We start from the raw sequence: 22,344 nt of genomic DNA, 5'->3' as shown, positions 1-22,344 counted from the left end.
AGATGGGTATAAGAGACAGCTGTTATACTGGTCCATACAGCCCCTGTTGTGGACTGATGAGAGTACCTGGTTTACCAGGTAGCTCAGACACAAAGAGACCCATAGGGGAGAAGCAAGTTACTGTAATAGCCAGTCCACATCTCTAGCGCTTTGAGACTATTTCGGTATAAAGCACTATATAAATCTAACTTTATTAAATTAAATTACAATAAATGATGATAATAACATTTACAACCTCCAATGTTCGATATCAAAACTGCTATATGCATCAAGGTCCCAGAAATAAATTTGCTTAAAATTTGAAACTAATTTACTTTTTAAAAACATTTGTTGAAAAAATTCCAATCAGATATAATGTAATGGGGGCTATACCTACATCCCCAAATGACACTCATCCAAAGAGTTGTGCCATCACAATGTGATATTAAGCCACCATAGAGGTAAATTCAACATTTGAAGCCCATGTCCTTTGAATTTATCCATCAGGAATCCGACCTTTTTGTAGATCTGTTATTTCTTCATCAGGTTTCCAGGTCGTGGTTCAAGTGTCAATGGAAAACAGGTCACCAGCAGATGGCAGAGGAGGAAGACCACCGGTGGTGACGTCTGGTAGAAGCGTAAGGTCTGGTAGGTTCTGAATGTGGCTCTTTAACTCTTTCCGCACAGTTGTTACCTTGTTCAACTTCTGTTTATACTCCTAAGAAAAAATTTCATGCATTATATTATAAATCAATTATCAACGAGAATGATTTCATAATAAAATATAGTCATTTGCTTACAGCTACAGCAGCACAACAATAACAATATAAAGAGCAATAGTTCTACATAATAAAAAACAACAAGAGTAAACATGAATAATAAAAGACTAAGTTGGTTGTGACATGTGGGATTACCCATGTCAGGGGTCACAAGTTAGAAGAAGCCACTTCCGGGAGAACTTAATACATCTAATGGACTTTGCTGTGCAGTGACGCCCTCCAGGAGGCCTGGCCCAGATAGCTATTAGGGAGCCACCGTAAAGTCTGTCAAGAAGAAAATGAAACACGGTGGTGCTAAGGTGGGTGTGGACTCTGGCCCACTTGTCAGCAAATGATAGACCACCTGTCAAGAAAGAGCTGGCGCCACCACTAAAACAAAATAGACAGTAATGGATGAAGATACAGCATAAAAAGAAAGACGATGTTTAACAGAATATAAATAAGAGAACATAGAGAGTAAAGCTTGGTTTCCACTGAATCGCTACACTGTCGCTGCATCATGTTCACTGCAATCCTTGCACTGCGTAGCTGTCCCCAATGCAATCGTGAACGCTCCCTGAACCAACTGACCAACGGAGTCGACGATAGCGTGTACTGATTTTTATGGAAACCAGACTTAAAGGAGATAAATTGAGAGATGGTAACTTAATAACAAATGTTTACCTCTAATTTCTTTTCAGCAGCTACAAGTTGATCTTTCTGACCTAGACGGTAATCTCTCAACATCTTGAGAACTCTCTTGCGTTCTTCCATCTCGAGGTCTAGTCTTCCATTATAGTCAGTTAACATGGAAACGGCATCATTTACAAGAGTCGAAAGCTTTTCTGCTGAATCCTTATCTGAAAAATCAACATTTTGTTGTTCTCGGGTGGGACTCGAACCCACGACCTCCAGATCACTATCCTAGCATCATACCTCTAAACCACCGAGCTTGCGTCTGATGGCCAGGGTTGAATTTGAGTAAGCAGCAGGTACTGCAGTGTTAATAGTATTATTGTCGTGATGGAATAGACAATACTATCAATTAAATTACTCTCTACTCATTATAGTATTTATTAACGATCATTGTGATGGATGATTTACATATTTTATACTATGAATATCCTCAAAGATATATTGCCACCTGAAGCAAATATATAACAAAAAATAAATAGAATTGCTGTTGTAGGTATACATATTTTCCACATTATAAATTTTTTAAATGATGGGTGATTTACTGATATTGACTAACTATTGCCAATGTTATGAAATAAACTTTTACAGCTTCGAAGTAGCAAGTATACATTACTGTCACTTTCTTATTCTAAATACTCAGGTTAACACACTACAACGGTATGCTGATTTTAGGATGGCTTGCCTCACAAATAAGTTGTTAGTTTAAAAAAAAAAAAAAAAAAAAAAGTTTCCCATGCCAAATTAACGGACATTAATTAATAATACAATTCCTATATTCTTTGCATTTTGACATACAGTACTATAAAATATTATAGGTTTCTGCTGTGTATAGTGCATGCTTGACAAGAACTAAGGGAGTATAGCTTACCAGGGTTGTAGCTGTAGAAAACTATGGGTGGGTAATAGACAAATCAAGGGTGGGTGGGCAATAACATTGGTAATAAAGTAAGTAATACATAATAAGAGTGGATATTAAGGATGGAAAAGTGAGTTAATACGGGTGGGTGAAGGGCCATGAAATTAGCTTTAGACTGGGTGGAAAACTTCAAGGCAGGGTGGCCCCCACCCACCTCCACCTACAATAACTACATCCCTGCCTTACCTTTGATTCTCTCTAGTAGGCTAACATCTTGCACTTCAGGTGGTAACTTGGCAATCTTTTCCCTTACAGCAGCATCGCTTGATGCTGAGTGTTCAAGATCTCGTAAACATTGCGTATATGAGGTTCCTCTTCGTTGAGTTCTTTAAGTAATTCTTGCATTGTTTTCTGCATTTGTTCTGCTGGGTCTGTCTTAGGTTTCTTGGGTGAAGCTGGTTCGAATTCATTAGGAGGTGGGGAGTCTAGAGGAGTATTGCTTGGTGAAACTAAAAGTTGAACAAGAACACATAAGTTGGTTATTTTGTACATTAATTTTCTAAAGTTCTCTTTCTTTTGCATCAAACACTAATATTTAATTAAAATGTTTATAACCAGACTGATTATTTTATTTAATTAAATAAATTCTTAGGCTTAGGAAGTGGTGTTGTTTTTAGTTGAGAGAAAATGTTCTACAGTTACAGGAACTGAACCCAAGACCCTGGGATTAAAAGACAAGCACCACTAAGATATATATTTCCACCTTATTTATAAAAACAATTATAAATTTATAGATTAACAGCCCAATCACAATTATATAGTATCAAGGCTGCTTTAACTACAGCCAACTCAAAATGACCGTTCCATTCACAGTAAGTATTTTATGTCGACTTAGGCTGCACTGCGAATGTTCACACTTCTTTCTTTGTTCTGGGTCGATGAATTGCAGGACAGTAAGTTTGAGGCAGATCGCCTCTTTCTTATTTCTTATCATATGCCTCTTTACTTAATCGTCCGTACGATTAAAAACATTTCCCTGCCATCCTCCCACTTATCACCCTATACACCACAGCATTTCTCACAATTGCTGTTGTATTTTCTCTCCATCCATACAGCTAAAAGATATCCCACCTGAGCACCTTCCCAGTACTCCCCCTTGAAGACTTTTGCAACACTTTTTATCTTTTCTTTTTATTTTTTTAAGAGGCATGGTTTTTTTTTTCATCTTATGAATGAAATCTTATTATAATATCAAAGTTTACCGCTATGAAGGCGACCTTGGCTACCCAGGTTCGGTCTACGTTCAGATGTGAAGAAATAGGCAGATATAGACATTGCGAGACATGAGCCAACTCTAAAGTTGGACCAAATTAGGTCGCCTTTGGGCCAGTTTAAAATTTATTGACTGTTTACACTTAAAAAAAGCTCGCCCTCAGGCAGTCTTCAGACAACGTATGCTACTAAGTGTGATTGGGCTTTAGGACTATTTTCAGCAACATACAGTATTCTATTTTGTTGAATTGATAGATTCATGTTCTATATAGATTTGCTAATTTATAATATTATGCTTCTTACCAAAAGTAGACTGTAATTGCTTTATAAGTGTTGCATCGAAAACACCCCTGTCTGCCCAAATGGTACACACCCGTTCCATTGAACCTTTGGTTTTCTCATCAGTGACGCTACATAAACAAAAACATATTGAATCAAGCACGAATTACAATTCTTCAAAATCTGATAAACAATTTATAATTTCAAAAATTAAAATGTTAATGTTATGAATAGATAAAGTAATATTCTCCTTAGGATTACTGTAGTTAACAATAGGCCTAACACATTGGTGGCTCACAGTTGCATATTTATTTATTTATTTCGGTATATAAAAAAACGTACAAAACAGTAGCTGTTCAATATTGCACAATTACCTTACTCGCACAAATAAGCACCCGGGCGCTTAAAATAATTTTGGCTCTATTTGAGGGGAGTCAATTCAAACGGAGCACATATGAAAACAGAGTGGAAATTGAGGGGTGCTTATGGAAATAAATAAAAATTGAAGGGGTGCTTATGGGAAATTGGAAAATTAAAGGGGCACTCAGAAAGACTACAGTAGTAATTTTGAGTTGATTTAGGGCAGCAATATAATTCTCATAATTTTGGCCAAGTGCAATTTTCCATGCTTGCTTTTGCAACCTCTCAATTTGGTTAGACAGGTGTTTATCTATCTAGGGGATGCGAGGGGACATATGTCCCTCCCACCTCCCCACCAAAAAAAATTTGCTCCCGTAGTGTACCCCCATTGTAAATGTTTAAAAATAGTAGTAGTTAAAAATCACCTTATTTTTGCAAGCAAGCACTCACTAGATCACCCAGCATCCCACTTCACTTTGTGGCCCCCCACCCCATTCAGCATCCCCTCCCCCATTTCAAGACTCTTAAAAATCCCATTAGTTGCTCAGGTTTGTATGGTTATGCAAGGGTATGTGGAGGTGTACGTATGTGAGGGGAAGAGGGCATGAGAGACAATGGCATCTGTTGATAATTGAAGTAGGATGTGAATATCAATATTTAATTCCATAAGCTTCCCTGGCATTCCCCTGGGTATGTGTGTCTGTGTAAATAGTGAACATTTAGTACTTTAAAATTTCACCAGTAAATAGGCCTATGACTATGACAGTGTTATATACATCCTGTAAGGGCAAAAAATTTTTTTTATTGAGTTGGCCACGCCTGACCGACCCAAATTTTACGAAATTAAGGGTCGGCATTAAATAAAATTGTCAGTATTACGAATACTTTTTTATGAGCAAATAAGACTGGAATAGACTTGGCGAGGTTAGGGGGCCAAGGCTAGCCTATTTTGCTGGAAGGTACGTGATCCGAATCTAAAATTGTTGTATTATTTGTATATTTTTTACTTTTTAGACGTAAACACATATTTGTTTTTAAATTTAAAAAAAAAGTTTTCCTACCGACCTACCCATTTTTTGGATTTTCCCAAAACGTGGGAAAAAAATTTATTTTTTTTGGCCAAATACAGTGCTGAGACAATTGTTAATAAACAAAAATTATTTGAAGTAAATTATTTACGTAATGATTTAAATTACCTTATAACATGGATGAAAGCACTCTCCATTACTGTTGAGAATTCTTTTGTAAACTCCTGGCCTTTTCTTTTACTGTTCTGGACAACATCATTTGCCAAGTAAACAAATAAAAGTTTCCTGGATATCTTAGCTATGAAGAGAAGAAAATGATTATTACACTAGGGGTTCCAAGTCTCTCATAACTCGCGAGAGTCTCCCGCACTCCCGCAAGCAAGCAAGAATCTCGCGGAAATTAACCTGCAAACTTATAATGTGTACACGTTTTCACTGTTTTATTATTGATTGTCTCACAAGAGTCATTGCCAATGAGTATCACAGTGTGCAGCAAATTAAAATTAAATGATACGAAAGCTCATTAACCAGATGAGTGGAGAAATAATGGAGAGAAAAAGATAATATTTAATATTCAAATTAAAGTCTGAGAGTGCGGTGCCATTTCTGGCCATCTGGTGCCACAATCATAAATTTTTCTTACCTGAACCCCAACCATGATGGGGATGAGATAGTATACACCAACGACTAAAATGCTCATTTAATTGATTTTAGAGTCTACTAATAAACAGTACATATATTTTCTTCGGCAGGGTGGGGAATGCCCCCCCCCACCCACTGGTGCCACCACTGCTCCTGGAATTGACTTCTTCCAACTTGGGACTCATGTTATACTGTACAAATCTAATGAAACTCTCTTATCATTTATCTATAATCATCTTCAGTTGTATCGTAACACTTTTTCTTTAATATATGAAATGGCAGTAGGGTTAACGGTATTCTATTCCACAGAACTAAACCAAATCCATATATAGTTAAACTTTGCCCAACTCGAAATTCTAAGTCGATCTTATTTTACATGCCAAATTGTTGTGTTTCCAATTAATTAACCACCTGTAACTCGAATTATATATAAGTCGAACAGTTTTTTAATGCCATTTTGAATTTGACTTCAACAAGTTCAACTGCAGAGATCATTTTTACATTTAATGCTAATTTGATATTACCATAATATACTTTAATTAAGCATTAAACAGCAAGTTTTGCGACTTAGCTACTTGTCTCTCCTGAGATATGAAAAAAAAAATCTTCTTGGATATTAATACAGGCCTGACCTTGCAGTAACAACTTTGTTCGGTGGCTGGAATGTAAAATAAGGTTTGCACAGGGACTATATCCCCCACGCAAAAATTAGGCATAGAATTTTGTCCACGCATTTTGGAAAAAATGGGCTGATTTCTGGGCAATTTTGACAAAAAATTAGCCCTTGGTCTATTTAAACTCAATGTATGCATAACAGTAATATAATTCCGAGCACCTGTTTTTCTATTGATTTTCTGTACAAATTTTTAAAAATATTCTCCACACAAAAAATTAGCGTGGTTTGGTGGCAGCATTCCAATCATTTACAACTCGTTTACTGAATAAGATTTTAGAAAACATTATCATTGGGTCCCTGCTATTAAAAGTTTAAGCTCATCCTAAAAATTAGCTTTATTTTCTATCTTTGTTTTTGTTTTTTTATAAATAAAATATATAAATTATTTGTTTACTTTAACATTGTAAATTAATTCAAGATACTTATAACTCAGAATCAGAATCATATTCTATTTGTCCTTTTGGAAATTACAAAGAATGGAACATAATTCCTCTATCTATCTAAACATTCACAAAAGCAAACGGACACATAATAAATATAAAATTTTAACAATCTTATATTAACGTTGTTATATCTACATCAAAGAGTAGAACAATACATACTAACACAGTAGCATTTAAACAAATAACATTTAGTCGTCGTAGAGCATATTACCAAATTTCCTACTGAGGGAGTTGCTGTAGCTCTTATACATATCGAACGGTATTGACGTTTAATGTCACACTCATCGCTTAGGTTATTGTTTATAACATGATCAAGGTACAGGCAGGTAATAGAGTTAACAAATTGCAGGTTACGCACCTTACGACAGATTACCATACATTTTGATTTAGACTCATTAAACATGATATCATAATCACTGGCAATATCAATAAGATTTTGTAGTCCTGCTGCTGATTGAGCCATAAGTACCAAATCATCCGCATACTGTAGCTTAAACAATTGATTTTAGTACCGTTTAATTCACATCCGACTTTAGCATTATCTAAAAGTACATTAAGCGGATCAGTGTATACATTATACAGTAATGGAGACATGACTTCCCCATGATGCACTCCGTTCCTAACGGAGAAAGGATCAGATATGCAGTTATCCCACATGACAACAAACTCCTGCAACTGATACTATGATCGAAGGACTCGAATAACAGGGGTGGGGGTACCTTGTTCAACCAGCGTCTAAAACAACATCCAGTGGTTGACTTTATCGAACGCTTTGCTAGCGTCTTAGAAACAACAGTAAACAGGGCTACCGTTATTAAGTGTAATATTCAATTATCTGTTTTATCACAAATATGCCTAGGTCAGTATAGTGTCCCGGTTTAAAGGCAAATTGATTGTCATTAGAACATAATGTATCAAACCAGTTTTCAATCATAACTGACTCTAGAAGTTTAGATGCTACACACGCCAGTGCAATAGGCCTATAATTGCTGTTATCAGTAATGTTACCAGATTTCGACTTAATTATGGAAACAAGAGTGACTTTGGTAAGATTCTGAGGCACAAAATCATGCATAAACATTGAACTGAAACAAATGCTCATCACACAACCTATCAGAAGCAAACTTAAAGTGTTCATTGAACAAACCATCAAATCCCATTGCTTTACCCATTATGTCATTATTACTGACATTGTCATCATCCAGAACATCATTAACAAAAGACCTGTGGTCTCAGGAATCAACACAATTAAATAAATTGTTAAAGTGTACAGTAGTTGCCAGAAACCACAGATATCCTTATCACCTTCAACATTACCAATATTAGATTGCTTAGCCCAGAACCTGCTATTATTCATGTTCATATACAATTTAGCCATAAATCGGCCCTTATTGTTGCTTCATTTAGTTTACATTGTTTAACAGCAGTTTTAAATTGAGATCGGGTAGTTTTCAAAAATATGCCGGTTCTGGGTTTACCAACCTCGCGCCAATTGAGAAACGCTACTCTTGCATTTTTATGAAAAGCTGATACTTGTTCGTTCAACCCCAGAACAACTTTAACTTTAGTATTATTACTTTGTTTGAAACAGCAATTAGAACTGTGTTTGAGACATTCAATAATCCTATCATAAAAGTTATTGATATCATTAAAATGCAATTTGTTTTTACATGAATGCTTGTTACCATAAAGCATCGGGGATGGAGAATCTACCAAGCAGTTTTTCTGTAAGATTATGGAACTGATTAATGTCGTTTCTGTTAAGGATTTTCCAATTAATCTTTTTAGGATTCATATGATTCATAAGCCTATTAATTATCGTCATTATGACTACCTGTCTGTACTAAGTCTGTCAATTATGATTCCATTATGGTCAAAAGTGATCGGAAAATGGTCTGAGACCACGAAATAATAATAATTAATAACAATAACAATAATATTAATAACAATAATAGGCCCTAATTATTATTATTATTATTATTAATAAAATCCCCTAATTATTATTATTATTATTTATTGTTATTACTATTATTATTATAATAGTAATAGAAATAGTACCTTACTTACAATATGCAATTACTACTTGCTAGTGGTGTGCAAACAACCTTCCTAAACAAGTTACTAAAATCTAGGCCTAGGCTACAGGTAAACAATAGGCCTATGACAGATTAGGTCTCCTCCTCGTCCTAGGCCTATATCTAGACCTATGGCCGAATGAATGTTGGCCGTAGCACCTAGCAATGAGCATAGCCTAGGTTAGCCCTTACTGGCCTCTATCTGCGCAAAACTTTCACTTACTTTTTTGAAGCTCTGCGTGCCAAAGCTTGACGATCGACCTTGCATGTTTTCTATGGTGAATGAGCCATAACGACAGCGTTTGAATACTTTGTTGAGAATTGCTCAAGCCACTTAATTTCTCTTTCAATGCAGCCTCAGAAAACGTAGACATCTTCAGTATTCACTTTATCTCATGCAGCAAAAATACATACACACTGCCCTTGAGGACCCTAGTCTGACAGAAATCCAGACGCTTTGATAGGATACAGAGAATATGAAGAGTGATACTTGCAACACTTAACACAGGTCTATGTACTTTTGTTAACAGATTTACTTCAAAATGTAAAGTACAGTAAACCTTTTTTCAAAATTCAATATATGAAATAAAAATATACCCCTATTTAATAATATCCAAATAATATGTGTCTGCAAAGAGAATAATAATGAAACATTTAGATTGAGGGCGATATTTACATTTTATGAAAGAGCGTGGTAAACAAGGAATCATCATAACGAAATGCCTTACGCAAATCAGCCTACAATTCGTATAACCGATTTAACAGAAGATAATGTTAAATTTGAAATCGAAAATACTGATCTTAGGTAAATTTATAAATGTCATGCTTTACTGTTACGTATACGATACACGATGAATTAAGTATGATTAACTAGGCTAGGCCTGCCTGTCTATTATTGTTAGTGAAGTGGGCATGACTCGCACATGTGGGGCCGTTGAAGAGTGTCGTTGTCTTGTGACAGAACCTAGGCCTAGCGTAGCTAGACCGTGTATATAGGCCTAGTGGAGTAGATAGGTTGGGTATAGGCCTGTACACATTAACATATTATAGGCTTAAACTCATGCTGATCCAGATTAATTTGCTTAATTCTATTTTATTTTATTTTTTTGTATAAATAAACTAGCCAGGAGACCCTGGCCTGACTGTCAAAAGAAAGTCAATGAATGAACCTAGGCCCGGATGTAGGCTAGGGTACTGTAGGCCTACCACACAAATAAAAAATAAGCTTCGAAGAGATGTCAACTTTTTCATTCCAAAATCATGTACAATAATTTTTTTAAATGTTTTTTTTATATTTATTTTATACATATATTTATTTTTATTTATTAATTTATTCATTCTGTATATGTGTTTCTCGTCACTGTACCACTTTGAAAATCAGTGCTATAGTACTGAAAGTGCAGTATAAAGAAAGAAAAAATAAATAAAGTAAGGCTTGCGCTGGGAATATATCCTCACAAAAATTTGGTCTAGAAATCAGCCCGTGCATTTCTGAAAATAAGTGCCGATTTCTGCTCAGATTTTGCCGAAAATGTAGTAATTAAGATTTTTGCGCACCTATTTTTCTAGTGATTATCGTCCACACAGATTCAAGCTGGTTTTTCCGAGGTATCATCCGTGCAATTAAAAAAACTAGAGTATTTTAAATGCGCTGATGGTACATTCAAAAACTAGCTCAAATTTGTGTGGAAAATCACTAGAAATATGGGTATGCAGATTTGTAACTGCTGTACTGCATAATAGATTGGTTACAGTATATATTAAATTCCCTTATTTTACAATATGGACAGAAAGATTTCTAGGCATAATCTTTGGGTGGAGGATATATTCCCTATACAGGTGTTATTTTATAGTCTGGGAATGATAGGCACTGACTCTATAAATGATATGCTGAGATTGGATAACTTTTGTGCTGTGGTGGTTCACTTGTAGTAGAGACCCATTTAAACACAAATCACCCTGCATATGGGTGATGGATTGGCTAGTAGAGAATAAGGATTTACGGAATCGTAATTACTGCACAATACATGGTTTATACATTTATTAGGTCAAAGCTCCTGGACTCCCTGATACATTTGACTAGGTCATCGGATCTTAAATTAGAAAAATAATAATTTGCCTATCCAAATAACGTTATTTTGACTGCCAATCCCTAATATTGTGGTCTAAAAGCACAATTGGGACCATACTAAACCATAAAAACTCTAAGGGAGTTTTTGAAAATAAAAGGGAGTTTTTATTCCGGGCTTTTAAAAGAGGCTTCGGACATGCCAGACCCCTTGTAGGCAAATTTTTGGCCCCACCACTGCACTAGACCCGTGGTTTTTGATGTATTCACACAATTTAAAAACTTTATCCTTATCTCTAGCAGTATAGGTTCTGTCTCTTATACACATCTAGATGTGTATAAGAGACAGAAATATGGGTATGCAGATTCGTAACTGCTGTACTGCATAATAAATTGGTTACAGTATATATTAAATTCCCTTATTTTACAATATGGACAGAAAGATTTCTAGGCATAATCTTTGGGTGGAGGATATATTCCCTATACAGGTGTTATTTTATAGTCTGGGAATGATAGGCACTGACTCTATAAATGATATGCTGAGATTGGATAACTTTTGTGCTGTGGTGGTTCACTTGTAGTAGAGACCCATTTAAACACAAATCACCCTGCATATGGGTGATGGATTGGCTAGTAGAGAATAAGGATTTACGGAATCGTAATTACTGCACAATACATGGTTTATACATTTATTAGGTCAAAGCTCCTGGACTCCCTGATACATTTGACTAGGTCATCGGATCTTAAATTAGAAAAATAATAATTTGCCTATCGAAATAACGTTATTTTGACTGCCAATCCCTAATATTGTGGTCTAAAAGCACAATTGGGACCATACTAAACCATAAAAACTCTAAGGGAGTTTTTGAAAATAAAAGGGAGTTTTTATTCTGGGCTTTTAAAAGAGGCTTCGGACATGCCAGACCCCTTGTAGGCAAATTTTTGGCCCCACCACTGCACTAGACCTGTGGTTTTTGATGTATTCACACAATTTAAAAACTTTACATGGCTTTGGTGTAAAGTTAAAATTTACTTTTATCCTGTTTCTAATAATCTCAGTTTTCTTCCCTCTAAATGCCAGACCCCTTGTAGGCAAATTTTTGGCCCCACCACTGCACTAGACCCGTGGTTTTTGATGTATTCACGCAATTTAAAAACTTTACATGGCTTTGGTGTAAAGTTAAAAATTTACTTTTATCCTGTTTCTAATAATCTCAGTTTTCTTCCCTCTAAAATTAATTTTAATGAATTTTCATTGTTAGTGTTGCAAATTCAATAAGAAGAGTGTTCATTGCTGAAACACCAACATTGGCAATTGACTGGATCCAGATAGAGGCAAATTCAACAGTCCTCCATGATGAATTTATTGCACATAGAGTTGGTAAGTGGACATGTTTATATCTACGTCCCAGAGCTTTACATAACTACAAAGTGAACAATTACCTTGTACGAACTGTTGAATAATAATTTTATTGTAATTTTATACGGTAAGTAATTAGTTATAAAAATGAAAGAAGTGATCAATGCCTCCTCTGAATATCTAATTTTGGGCAATTAGTCTTGTCATAATATATATTGTTCTCTTTTTTTTTTTGTGGTTCTGCAGGACTTATTCCACTGACAAGTGATGATATTGTTGATCGAATGAACTATCACAGAGTAAGTATCATTTTATTATCAGTGGAAATCGGTGGTTTGAACTGTTTCTACTTCTTGCGAAGCGAAATAAGTACGCAACCAATCAGAGCTCAGGAACCAAACCAACACGTTTGATTCCCGCGAATAAATTTGCCTAGTGGAAAACATGCTTAACAGGCACTTATTAGTAACATAAATTTGAGGGCGCTGTTACACATACTGAACGTCACGCTTGCTGGATTCATGTGTACACAATGCACATGTATCAAAATGAACGTAAATAAAGTAAGACCAGTTTTTACAGTGAAGTTTTGCGGAATACTTGTTGTTCGATTCTTGTTCTTTGACGATCTAGGTCTACAGTAGTACCTGTAGCGCTATGATGAAAATGATTTAAGACCATTTTAAGCCTCCTCCGAGTAGGCTTTAAAATTTAAAACTGCTAACTGGTTATACTGCGGTATAGCAATGGTCTACAGTATAATCATAGACTAATAGTGACGTCACAATTATTAGCCAGCTAAGCGTTAAGACCGTCTGAAGACCATTTAAAGTAATCCGCCCTGCCCCTTTGAGTAAGTGCAACACTGAAACCTCCAAAAATATAGTAAGCACTGAGGCATTTAATTGGTCATTTATTTATGGTACACTGTAACTGTTTATCTGTGAGAAAGGATGGCTTGATTGAGGCATTTAGGCTTCTAAATTATTATACTATTCGTAAACTTTCTTGTGTTTCAACGTTTTTACAGGATTGCACATGTGACGAGTTTTGTCAAGATTGTTCGGTTGAGTTCAACCTTCATGTAAAGAATGATGAAGAGGGACCACGTCATGTGACATCCCGAGACCTTAAGTCATCTGATCCACGGGTTGTTCCAGTGAGTACCCACAATTGATGACTCTGATAATACTGTAATAATAATAATAATAATAATAATAGTGTGCTACCGGTATATAGGTTTCTAGAAACAGGGCTCCACACACCGAGAGAGCAGCTTAGCTCAGTCGGCTAATCTGGTGGTAGCCACTGTGTGCGCGCTGAACCGTGGAGATCTCTAGGTCCCCGGTTCAATTCCCATCGTTGCCTCTCCTTGTGTTTCAAGTAGTGGGCTGAAATACAATATAATAGCGCACTGTCTTTCGGATGTGACATTTAATCTGTTGGTCCCGTGTGCATTTATGGCCCATGTGCACGTTAAAGAATGCAGTACACTCTTCGGAAAAGAGTAGGGGATTGTCTCCCGGTGTACTTTCCAATCACCACAAGGACCCCACTGGAAATAAGTCTTCTTCTAGACTTTCCTGGGCTATCCTTGGTGTTTACATCGAATAAATCCAATCTAATCCAGTCGAAACAACATCGCTTTCACACTTAACAATATATGTTGTAATATACACACACACAAACATAAGTCAACTTGAGTTAATTGCTTATATTTTACTTCTTTCTAATCTGTTATTCAATATACGTAAGACTTCACTTTTCTTGATGATGTTTTAAAATTGCTGTTTTAGTTTGTGCGATGCCAAATAAATCAAATCCAATCTTTTTTTAAAATTAAAATGTTATGTGAAGCACAGAAAGGCAGTTAGTACAATTTGTATTACATCACATCATAATTCATGTTAGTTATTATTGTTTGTTAATTCATGTTAATTGTTTGCCTTTAGACACCATCAAGACCTAGAGAAGATGAGTCTAGTGAATATGGAGAGACTGATGGTAAGAACACTGAGGGCAGCATACATAGCACACACACACACATAGCCAAAATACATGTTCACTGTGTAAGTTGAACCATGAAGATGCTTGGTTCCTGGCAGTGGTGGTGGTGCCAGTAGTGGGGGATGAGAGTGGACAATTTCCACCTCACCTTGTCAGACAAGCCTTTACCCTTTGGTTGTCTGATGTCACTTTAGGTCGTCTGACTAAAAATATTAAATTTCTGATTCAACCAAATTAATTGTTAATCACATATCCTATATTGTAATCTTCCAAAACTATAAAACTTCTTCATTTGTTGTTTCAACTCCATGACCCTGATAAGAGGCCCTAGACGGCTCCTTTGTTCAGGCCCATTTTGTTGGACATGTTGGACCCCGTCTGCAAATTTCTGGAAACACAAGTGGTTGAATTCCATCTACCTGCTTTTCAATGGTTTATTAAGCTTGGTTTCCATACAATCAGTACAGGCTATCGCAGACGGCTTTTGGTGATGCTGATTGGTTGGTCGAATCAGGGAGCCTTCTCGATTGCACTGAAAGCTCTGTAGTCACAGTGTAGCGATTTTAAGGAAACCAGGCTGTATATTGATGTATTATTAGAATCTGTGGCAATTGTGAATGTGTATTCTACATTTCATTCTTCATTTGATCATAAATTTGTATACTGCCCTCTGCCTAGCACAAGTAGTATGATTAGAGTTTATATTTATTGATTGATTATGAAATTCTGTTTTGGTTTTCAGATATCATGATAGTGAAATTAAGGAAAGGACAAGACTTAAAATTAAAAGCCATTGCCAGGAAAGGTTTTGGCAAAGAGCATGCCAAGTGGATTCCCACGGCAGCAGTAGCATTTGAGTACGACCCCGACAACGCATTCCGACACACTGTGTACCCCAAGGTTGAGGAATGGCCGAAAAGCGAATTCTCTGAGCTGGAGGATGATGAATGTAAGTCAACCAATCAGAATAGCCAACCTCCATTATACAGTATTCACTTTGTTATCTGGAGGTCAAGGGTTAATCCAATCCCGTTAAGATTCTTTTTTTTTTTAGTGAATTCTCTGAGCTGGAGGGTGATGAAAACTTCACTTTCCAAGCAATATATATTATTAGATCAGTGATTTGATTGATTTATTTCGAAATTCTCACAAGTAAACAAGTACAGAAATTAAATGAGTCATAAAACAACAATTATAGAGAATTTCAAGAAAACCCTTTAAGCATTTCTGCTTGTTTCCGGAGGGGTCCCTTTGAAATAATAAGAAACGCTACAATGACAAATTACAAAAACAGAAAGGCCAAGGCCTAAAGTAAAAAACATAGTAAATAGTAACAATACTGAAAATTTAAACAATTTGCTTGAAATGAGTAACATCTAAAGCAACTAATAATGGGTGTACAAACTCAAGTTAAATGTATAAAATATATCATTAGCATTAAATATAATTTTCATTAATATATGTATATACTTCATTTCAAGAAATTTAAGAGACAATTAATTAATATATATAAATTAATGATCTATATAATCGATGGATACAAAAAATAGTAGTTATCTATTTACATTTAATTATTTAATTATGTACAATTACTTATCTAAGAGAATATAAATATAAGATTTTTAAGAGACATTATTTAATTCATAAGTATGCCGATATATAAATTTGATAGATACAAAATATAGTGTTTATCTATTTACATTTAATTATTAAATTATGTACACTTACTTATCTAAGAGAATGAAGTTTAATTAGGGTACACATTTATTTATAAGTTATTTGTTTATGAATTCAATACAATTTGAGTGATTGTCAAACTTACTTAAGCATTATAGTACATAGTCAGTAAGGATTTTAATTTGCCAGTTTCTGACTTATTTCTGAATTATTACCAGCCAACTTAATTTATAAATCCTATTTACTCATAAATTTATTTTCTTTAATTTACTATATACAAAAACCAAATTCACATATTATTTGCCAGTTTCTGACTAAATATTAATTACCAGCCAATTTGATTTATAAATTCTATAATGTTCGTAAAGTTAGTATCTTTAATTTTCTATATGCACGAACCAATTCAAAATATAATTTATTTTATGCTATATTAAATGGTATATTTTACATGTGAGTGTTTAATTCCTGAATTGTAATGTAGTACATGTTTGAAAAGGTAAAACAAATATAGAATGTTCCATAGTTACGTCAAACATGTTTAATTTGCTCATTTTTTATTTTAGTACAAGCACCATTTGATCCATCTGACAAGCCCAACAAGTTCTACCTGAACGTTGAGTCGTGCGGATCCCTGAGGCCTGAGAACATTGTGCTTTCGGGCCTGTCAGTACTGAAGAAGAAGCTCAGTGATTTGCAAACACAGCACAGTCATGAGGCACTAGAGTAGATCAAGTAGGCAATTAGGTAGGCTTAGACCTTTTTAAATGTCATCATTCAGGGTTCAGTATCATCTCATATGCATGGGCCCCAAGAAACCACTTCCAGGAATTTCTAGTTAGTGGGTGTTCTTAGCACATCTAATTTTATTTTGCTGAGCAGGTTGGTGATACCTATCACCAGTTGGCTTCTGGGAGACAGTTGATTAATTATTAAAAATATGTAAATATAATAAATTTGCAGGAGATGGGTTAATTTCTGGGTGATTTTTGCTTTGTTGGCCATCTAAATTTTTGGGAAACTTCTGTGACTCACAGGAAATTTGGACCCCAGCATATGAGGCATGACATGCAATATTATAATGTTTTTTAGGTAAAACATATAAAATGATGAATTAATACACTAGACACTTGGTTTTATTTGAACACTCTATTATGACATCGCAAAGTGATGAATAAAAACGCTAAACACATAGTTTTATTCGTAGGCCTAGGCATACAGTTGTATGTTGTGCCTGTTGTAGGCCTAGGTAACATCTTTCGTTCATAACATATGTTTATAGTACGTATTAGGTCAAAGGTCACCACAAATTTGACCCAACCTTGATTTTACGAATCATCCAATTTACGTACACCCTCCGATCCTGTACCGTATGTAAAATCGAAGTTCTACTGTAATACCTTTATTCATACCTGTAGCCTTCGTCGTAGTCAATTCCAGTAAATGACCATGTTTTGGCCATAGATGTTGGATTTGGGATGTCATGCCTCCCTCGTATGTTCACTCAGCATATGATATGGCAAATTGTGTGCCCTGTACTCGGCATATTTTTGGTAAACCATAGGCAATGACTGGTATGAGAAATTATTTGACTTGTCAGACATATTCTTTATACAAATCAAATGCCTACGACATTTGACATGTGTTTTTCAGTCAATTGTACATTCCATTTACAAATCATGACATATTCATAGCCGGGCGTAATCTAGATATTTTTTTGGTCATACAACATGCAATGTTTAGTTCAGATTCATCACTAAATTTAAAAGTTCCAAGAAATCATTTTTAACTCACAACAAAAGTTAGTTACTAGTATACTAATAGTGTAGTACTGTATCAATCTAAGTACACTTTCCAAGTTGAAGATAGACCTAGACTATAAACTGTAATTTTTTTACAATTTTCATTTACTAATGTTACACCTACTTACATCTTTTCGAGTTCTGCATCTTATCTTATACTACAATCTGATGACCTGATGAAGCCAGAAAGTTTCCCACTTTTTCCGCAACAGTATCTCTGTGACTTCGGATTTGTTGAATATAATTTGATGTTTTGATAGCCAACTACTGAATGTAGATAAAATCAAATCACATTTGCCCTGATAATTCATTCATAATGTAAATAATGTAATAAAAAGTAATATAGACCACTCAAACCTCTTCAATTGTTTTGTATAGCTCGCTTGCTTTAATTATTTTTTATAACCAAACTCACATTGAATAACATTGGACCTGAATACAATTGTGTTTATTACTGGCTTTTATTATGAGCTATACCACCTTCTACCCTGTAACAATTATATAGCAGTAATTTTTTTCACGCTGTACAATTCCATTCTAAAGAGATCCATTACCAGGACTTGTAGCATTGTTGAATTAACACAGAAACATCAGACTGTGTATTGTCATTGTTACAACATTGGACCTGAATATAATTGTATTTATTATTGGCTTTTAGTATGAGCTACTGTATACCACCTTTTAATCTGTAACAATTATATATAGTACTGTTTTTCTTTCTGTACAATTCTGTTCTAAAGAGACCCATTACCAGGACTTGTAGCATTGTTGAATTTATCACACAAACGTCAAGCTGTGTATTGTGCGATTGTGTTTTTGTAAGAAAAATAAAAATTCAATCCAACATAAAAGAATGTCTTTTTTTTCTGTGTACATAGTTTATAATATAAAATATAAAGTTCTGTTTGGATATTTTATGGTATGATACATTTCTATAGCTAATTTTATTAAAAGTGGTAGAAATTGCCCTACAGTAATTAGGGTAATTAAATAGACTCTGTATTTACCTCCCTGGGGCAGATACAGAGAAAAGTTTGGGTAGGGAGCCATGTGACGTGTGAAGCACGGAGCAGGTGTGGGGCGTGGTTTCGAAATTTTTGTTTAGAAATGCTTGTCTATAGACACTGGGTACATGGAATATTAATTGAAAATGTTGTTTTTGAGTACCATGCTCCCTTCCTTCTCCTTTCTTTTCTATTTTTTTTTCTTCCTTTTTTTTGTGGTGAGGTCCTAGCACACATTACCCTACTCCTGGATCCACCACTGGCCCAGGTTCAAAATCTACCAATATTGATCTCTGCCTGTATCCTTGGGTCGCACACTTCACTGTAATTACATCAACCTTCGAATAAGATGTTAATCCTTTGATCGTATGTATTGTGCATAAACAAAGAACTTAATACATTAGTTGGGAAATAGTATCCGGCGATTGTTCAATGATGGTAATTTATATAGCACTGGTATCCACCAAGAGAGTGGTGTTCGTGGCACTTTGAGCAATTCAATTACGAAATACGAAGAACTTTATTGCAATCTCTCATTCAAAATTGAAGTTTAACAAAAGGGGAGAAAAAACATTACAAAACAACATCACAAACCCACTAAACACACAATTTGATGAGAAATCAGTTTTCAGTTCTTTATTGAAATTAATATGGTATTATCTTCTGGTGTACTGACCATTAACTTCCTGTCATGTACATAGCGTGTTTGTAATGTTTTGTTGAAGGGATTGCAGCTTATTATATAATAGTTATATTTTCTATTGAAAATCAGAAAATCAATTAAAATATAGTACAGTAGTGCAATTAAGCTCTATATGTATTATTGTTAGTTTTATGTGACAAATACCTGTGGTTTGCCCAAATATGTGATATGTGATTTGCCCAAATACGGACGAGATTCACCCAAATATGGGTGTGATTTACCCAAATACGGACGTGATTCACCCAAATATGGATGTGATGAGATCATCATGCCCATATATTGGCAAATCACACAAATTGTCATGTAAGGCCAAATCCAAAAAAGCTTTAAATGTATATAATGATGGGGTCCATAAATACAATAATAATAAAATACCTTTGTGAACATTAGTTTTTTAATACTTATCTGTTTTTCAATCAATAATGTATATAAATAAATTAGCATCATGCTTATGAACAATAATGATTTTGATTGACTGCCTCCATGAAATATTAACCAACTATGTTCTCTCAAAATGTAAACATTATACTGAAATAAGGTTTCACAAACTATTCCAATATGGGGAAATTACTGTATAAATCAGTGTGAGTGTAGATAGAGGGCGCTATTCAACTTTTGTCCTTGCCCTAGGGTCATGGATTTATACAGTATATACACTGTATACTCTTTGATTTATATCCTGTCAAAACCAGAATGTTTTTCCTTGCAACAAAAAAATAGATCCACTCCCTCTTTATGGCTTTTAGGCTGTTTTTGGTTTGGATTTAATCTTGATCAAGACAGAGGTAACCATTGGCTAAATTGTACCACTGTTTATACTTAAGTGCAACAAATAAATTGTCTTTAAAACCCTGATGAACAATAGTTATGATAACAGTGTGGTATTTAGAGTACTTTTCAACATGATATTCATGTCAGTGGTGTAACCAGAGGGTGCTTTAAGGTGCCTGAGCCCCCCCCCCCAATTCCCCATTTTGTTCAAACGTGGAAAAAAATAATAGTAATTAAATGGAAATTGTTTTTTTTCAACATTATCAACTAACATATGGTGTAGTCATAGCTTTCAACACGCTCCTTTCATAGTTTTGTACTACCTTGCTTAAAGTTCAGTGGATTTAATATTTCTATCAGCACCTCCTTTTTCAAAATCCTAGATATGCCGCTGCATGATATAAAAATAAATCTCAAACAAACAAGTAGAGTAGTAAAACAGCATGTGACTCAAGAGGATATATACAGTTTTTTTTAAATACTATAGTGTGTGAAAAGCATTATGTTCTGATTTGCTGTGTTGGATTCCAATAATGAATTATAAAAAAGGAACGCATGTTGCTGTAACCATAACAATGAATGCGAGAGTTTCCTTTTAGTATTTAATGTAATGTATACTTTTGGATCATGGTACAGGAAATAATGGTGGTGAAGACTTGTTACACTTCCTGTAATCTTGCTTGGCTTAGGTTTCAAATGGAACCTAGGAAAAATATCCCATAGCTCTCAATAATGTCAACATATCTGCTGATAGTGAGAATTGTTTGAAAGTCGGTGCAACCAAACACTGGAAAATTCTATGAATTAGCTATTGTTTCTGATAACCTCTTTACCTTTATATACACACAAAATTTGATATTTGAATTGTAGTGTTTTTATATTTATAGTAGCTTTTAATAGATTGAGAAAATATTTTTCTTCAGCAACTGACAGATGTAAAAATAATACATTTCTTATATTATTTATTGCATAGATGCTCACAATTGGCTAGGTTATTAAATTAAGATTTTTTTTTGTAAAAAAAGTGATTGCTTTCGTTTTGTCTATACAGTACTAACAACTTTAACAAATGTGATTAAGAGACTACACAGAATTATTGTGTTCAACCTTCAAGGAGAGATATTTTTTACACTTTACAATATTGGACCATTATTGTTATTATTGTTGCATAATTTTTAATTATTAATTGGCAAAAATAAATGTTCCTATTTTAGATCAATAAAGAATTAAAAATAAGCAATTCAATCATTGAATTTACCTGGTGGCGGTGCCAACGATTCTCCAACGAAGGGTCTAAGGTTCATGTGGACTGGACCTCTAATTTCCGTGACAGGGTCCTCACCCAGTCAACCCCACCATGGTTGGAGAATAGGCACCTCTAGTCATCTATAAATGGCACTTTCAGGCTGTAAAATGATTTTTGCAGACAGTGCTCCCCTGACTTGCGGGTGGGGGATTTTTAACTTGATTTTGGGAATTTCTATATTATTTTTATAAATATGAATAATTAATTATAATCTTGTATTTTTCTGATTTGTAAATAATTACAATAATTGTACCTTAATTACTGTATTAATTGTAAATTATATTGTCATTCACTTTTGTATTTTTCTAATTGTATTTTTATATCAGTTCAATTTTAATTACTTAATATATTCCTAATATTGTAAATTACTATAATTATTGTAAAATCTTACTGTATTTCTGATGGTGTCCTTTTGAAGCACTTTCATCAATTTGGAAAGACATTATATAAATCATTATTATTATTATTATTACTACTAAAGGAGTAATTTTTTTTTAAATATAAAAAAGATGTATTAAATGACTTGACTAAATTGTTCCACCAATCTCATGATCCTTTTTTGGGCCTTTATATTACATAGTTACC

General features: G+C 34.6%; 2 protein-coding genes across 2 annotated transcripts in view; one reads left to right on the top strand and one right to left on the bottom strand.

Moving 5' to 3' along the window:
• LOC117118167 (regulation of nuclear pre-mRNA domain-containing protein 1B-like) overlaps positions 1 to 9,631 on the bottom strand; it is an 18,027-nt gene extending 8,396 nt beyond the window's left edge. The window contains exons 1-7 of the mRNA XM_033262681.1: positions 9,288 to 9,631; positions 5,397 to 5,526; positions 3,865 to 3,971; positions 2,603 to 2,798; positions 1,853 to 1,881; positions 1,422 to 1,597; positions 572 to 697 (exon numbers count right to left, since the gene is read on the bottom strand). Of these exons, the coding sequence (XP_033118572.1) occupies positions 572 to 697; positions 1,422 to 1,597; positions 1,853 to 1,881; positions 2,603 to 2,798; positions 3,865 to 3,971; positions 5,397 to 5,526; positions 9,288 to 9,438 (915 nt within the window). The 5' untranslated portion in view covers positions 9,439 to 9,631. The remainder of the gene's footprint in view (positions 1 to 571; positions 698 to 1,421; positions 1,598 to 1,852; positions 1,882 to 2,602; positions 2,799 to 3,864; positions 3,972 to 5,396; positions 5,527 to 9,287) is intronic.
• An 89-nt stretch (positions 9,632 to 9,720) lies between these two features.
• LOC117118139 (DNA-directed RNA polymerase II subunit RPB3-like) lies at positions 9,721 to 18,826 on the top strand. The gene is made up of 7 exons (XM_033262647.1): positions 9,721 to 9,869; positions 12,395 to 12,513; positions 12,739 to 12,791; positions 13,523 to 13,651; positions 14,445 to 14,496; positions 15,242 to 15,448; positions 16,740 to 18,826. The coding sequence occupies exons 1-7, from the start codon at positions 9,784 to 9,786 to the stop codon at positions 16,901 to 16,903; spliced, it is 810 nt and encodes a 269-aa protein (XP_033118538.1). The 5' UTR covers positions 9,721 to 9,783; the 3' UTR covers positions 16,904 to 18,826.
• The last annotated feature ends 3,518 nt before the right edge of the window (positions 18,827 to 22,344 follow it).

Source organism: Anneissia japonica, unplaced genomic scaffold (assembly GCF_011630105.1).
Source record: "Anneissia japonica isolate Jap-2015-1 unplaced genomic scaffold, ASM1163010v1 scaffold11779_len1430905_cov172, whole genome shotgun sequence".
Taxonomy (NCBI): Eukaryota; Metazoa; Echinodermata; class Crinoidea; order Comatulida; family Comatulidae; genus Anneissia; species Anneissia japonica.
This window is presented reverse-complemented; position numbering and strand designations above follow the sequence as displayed.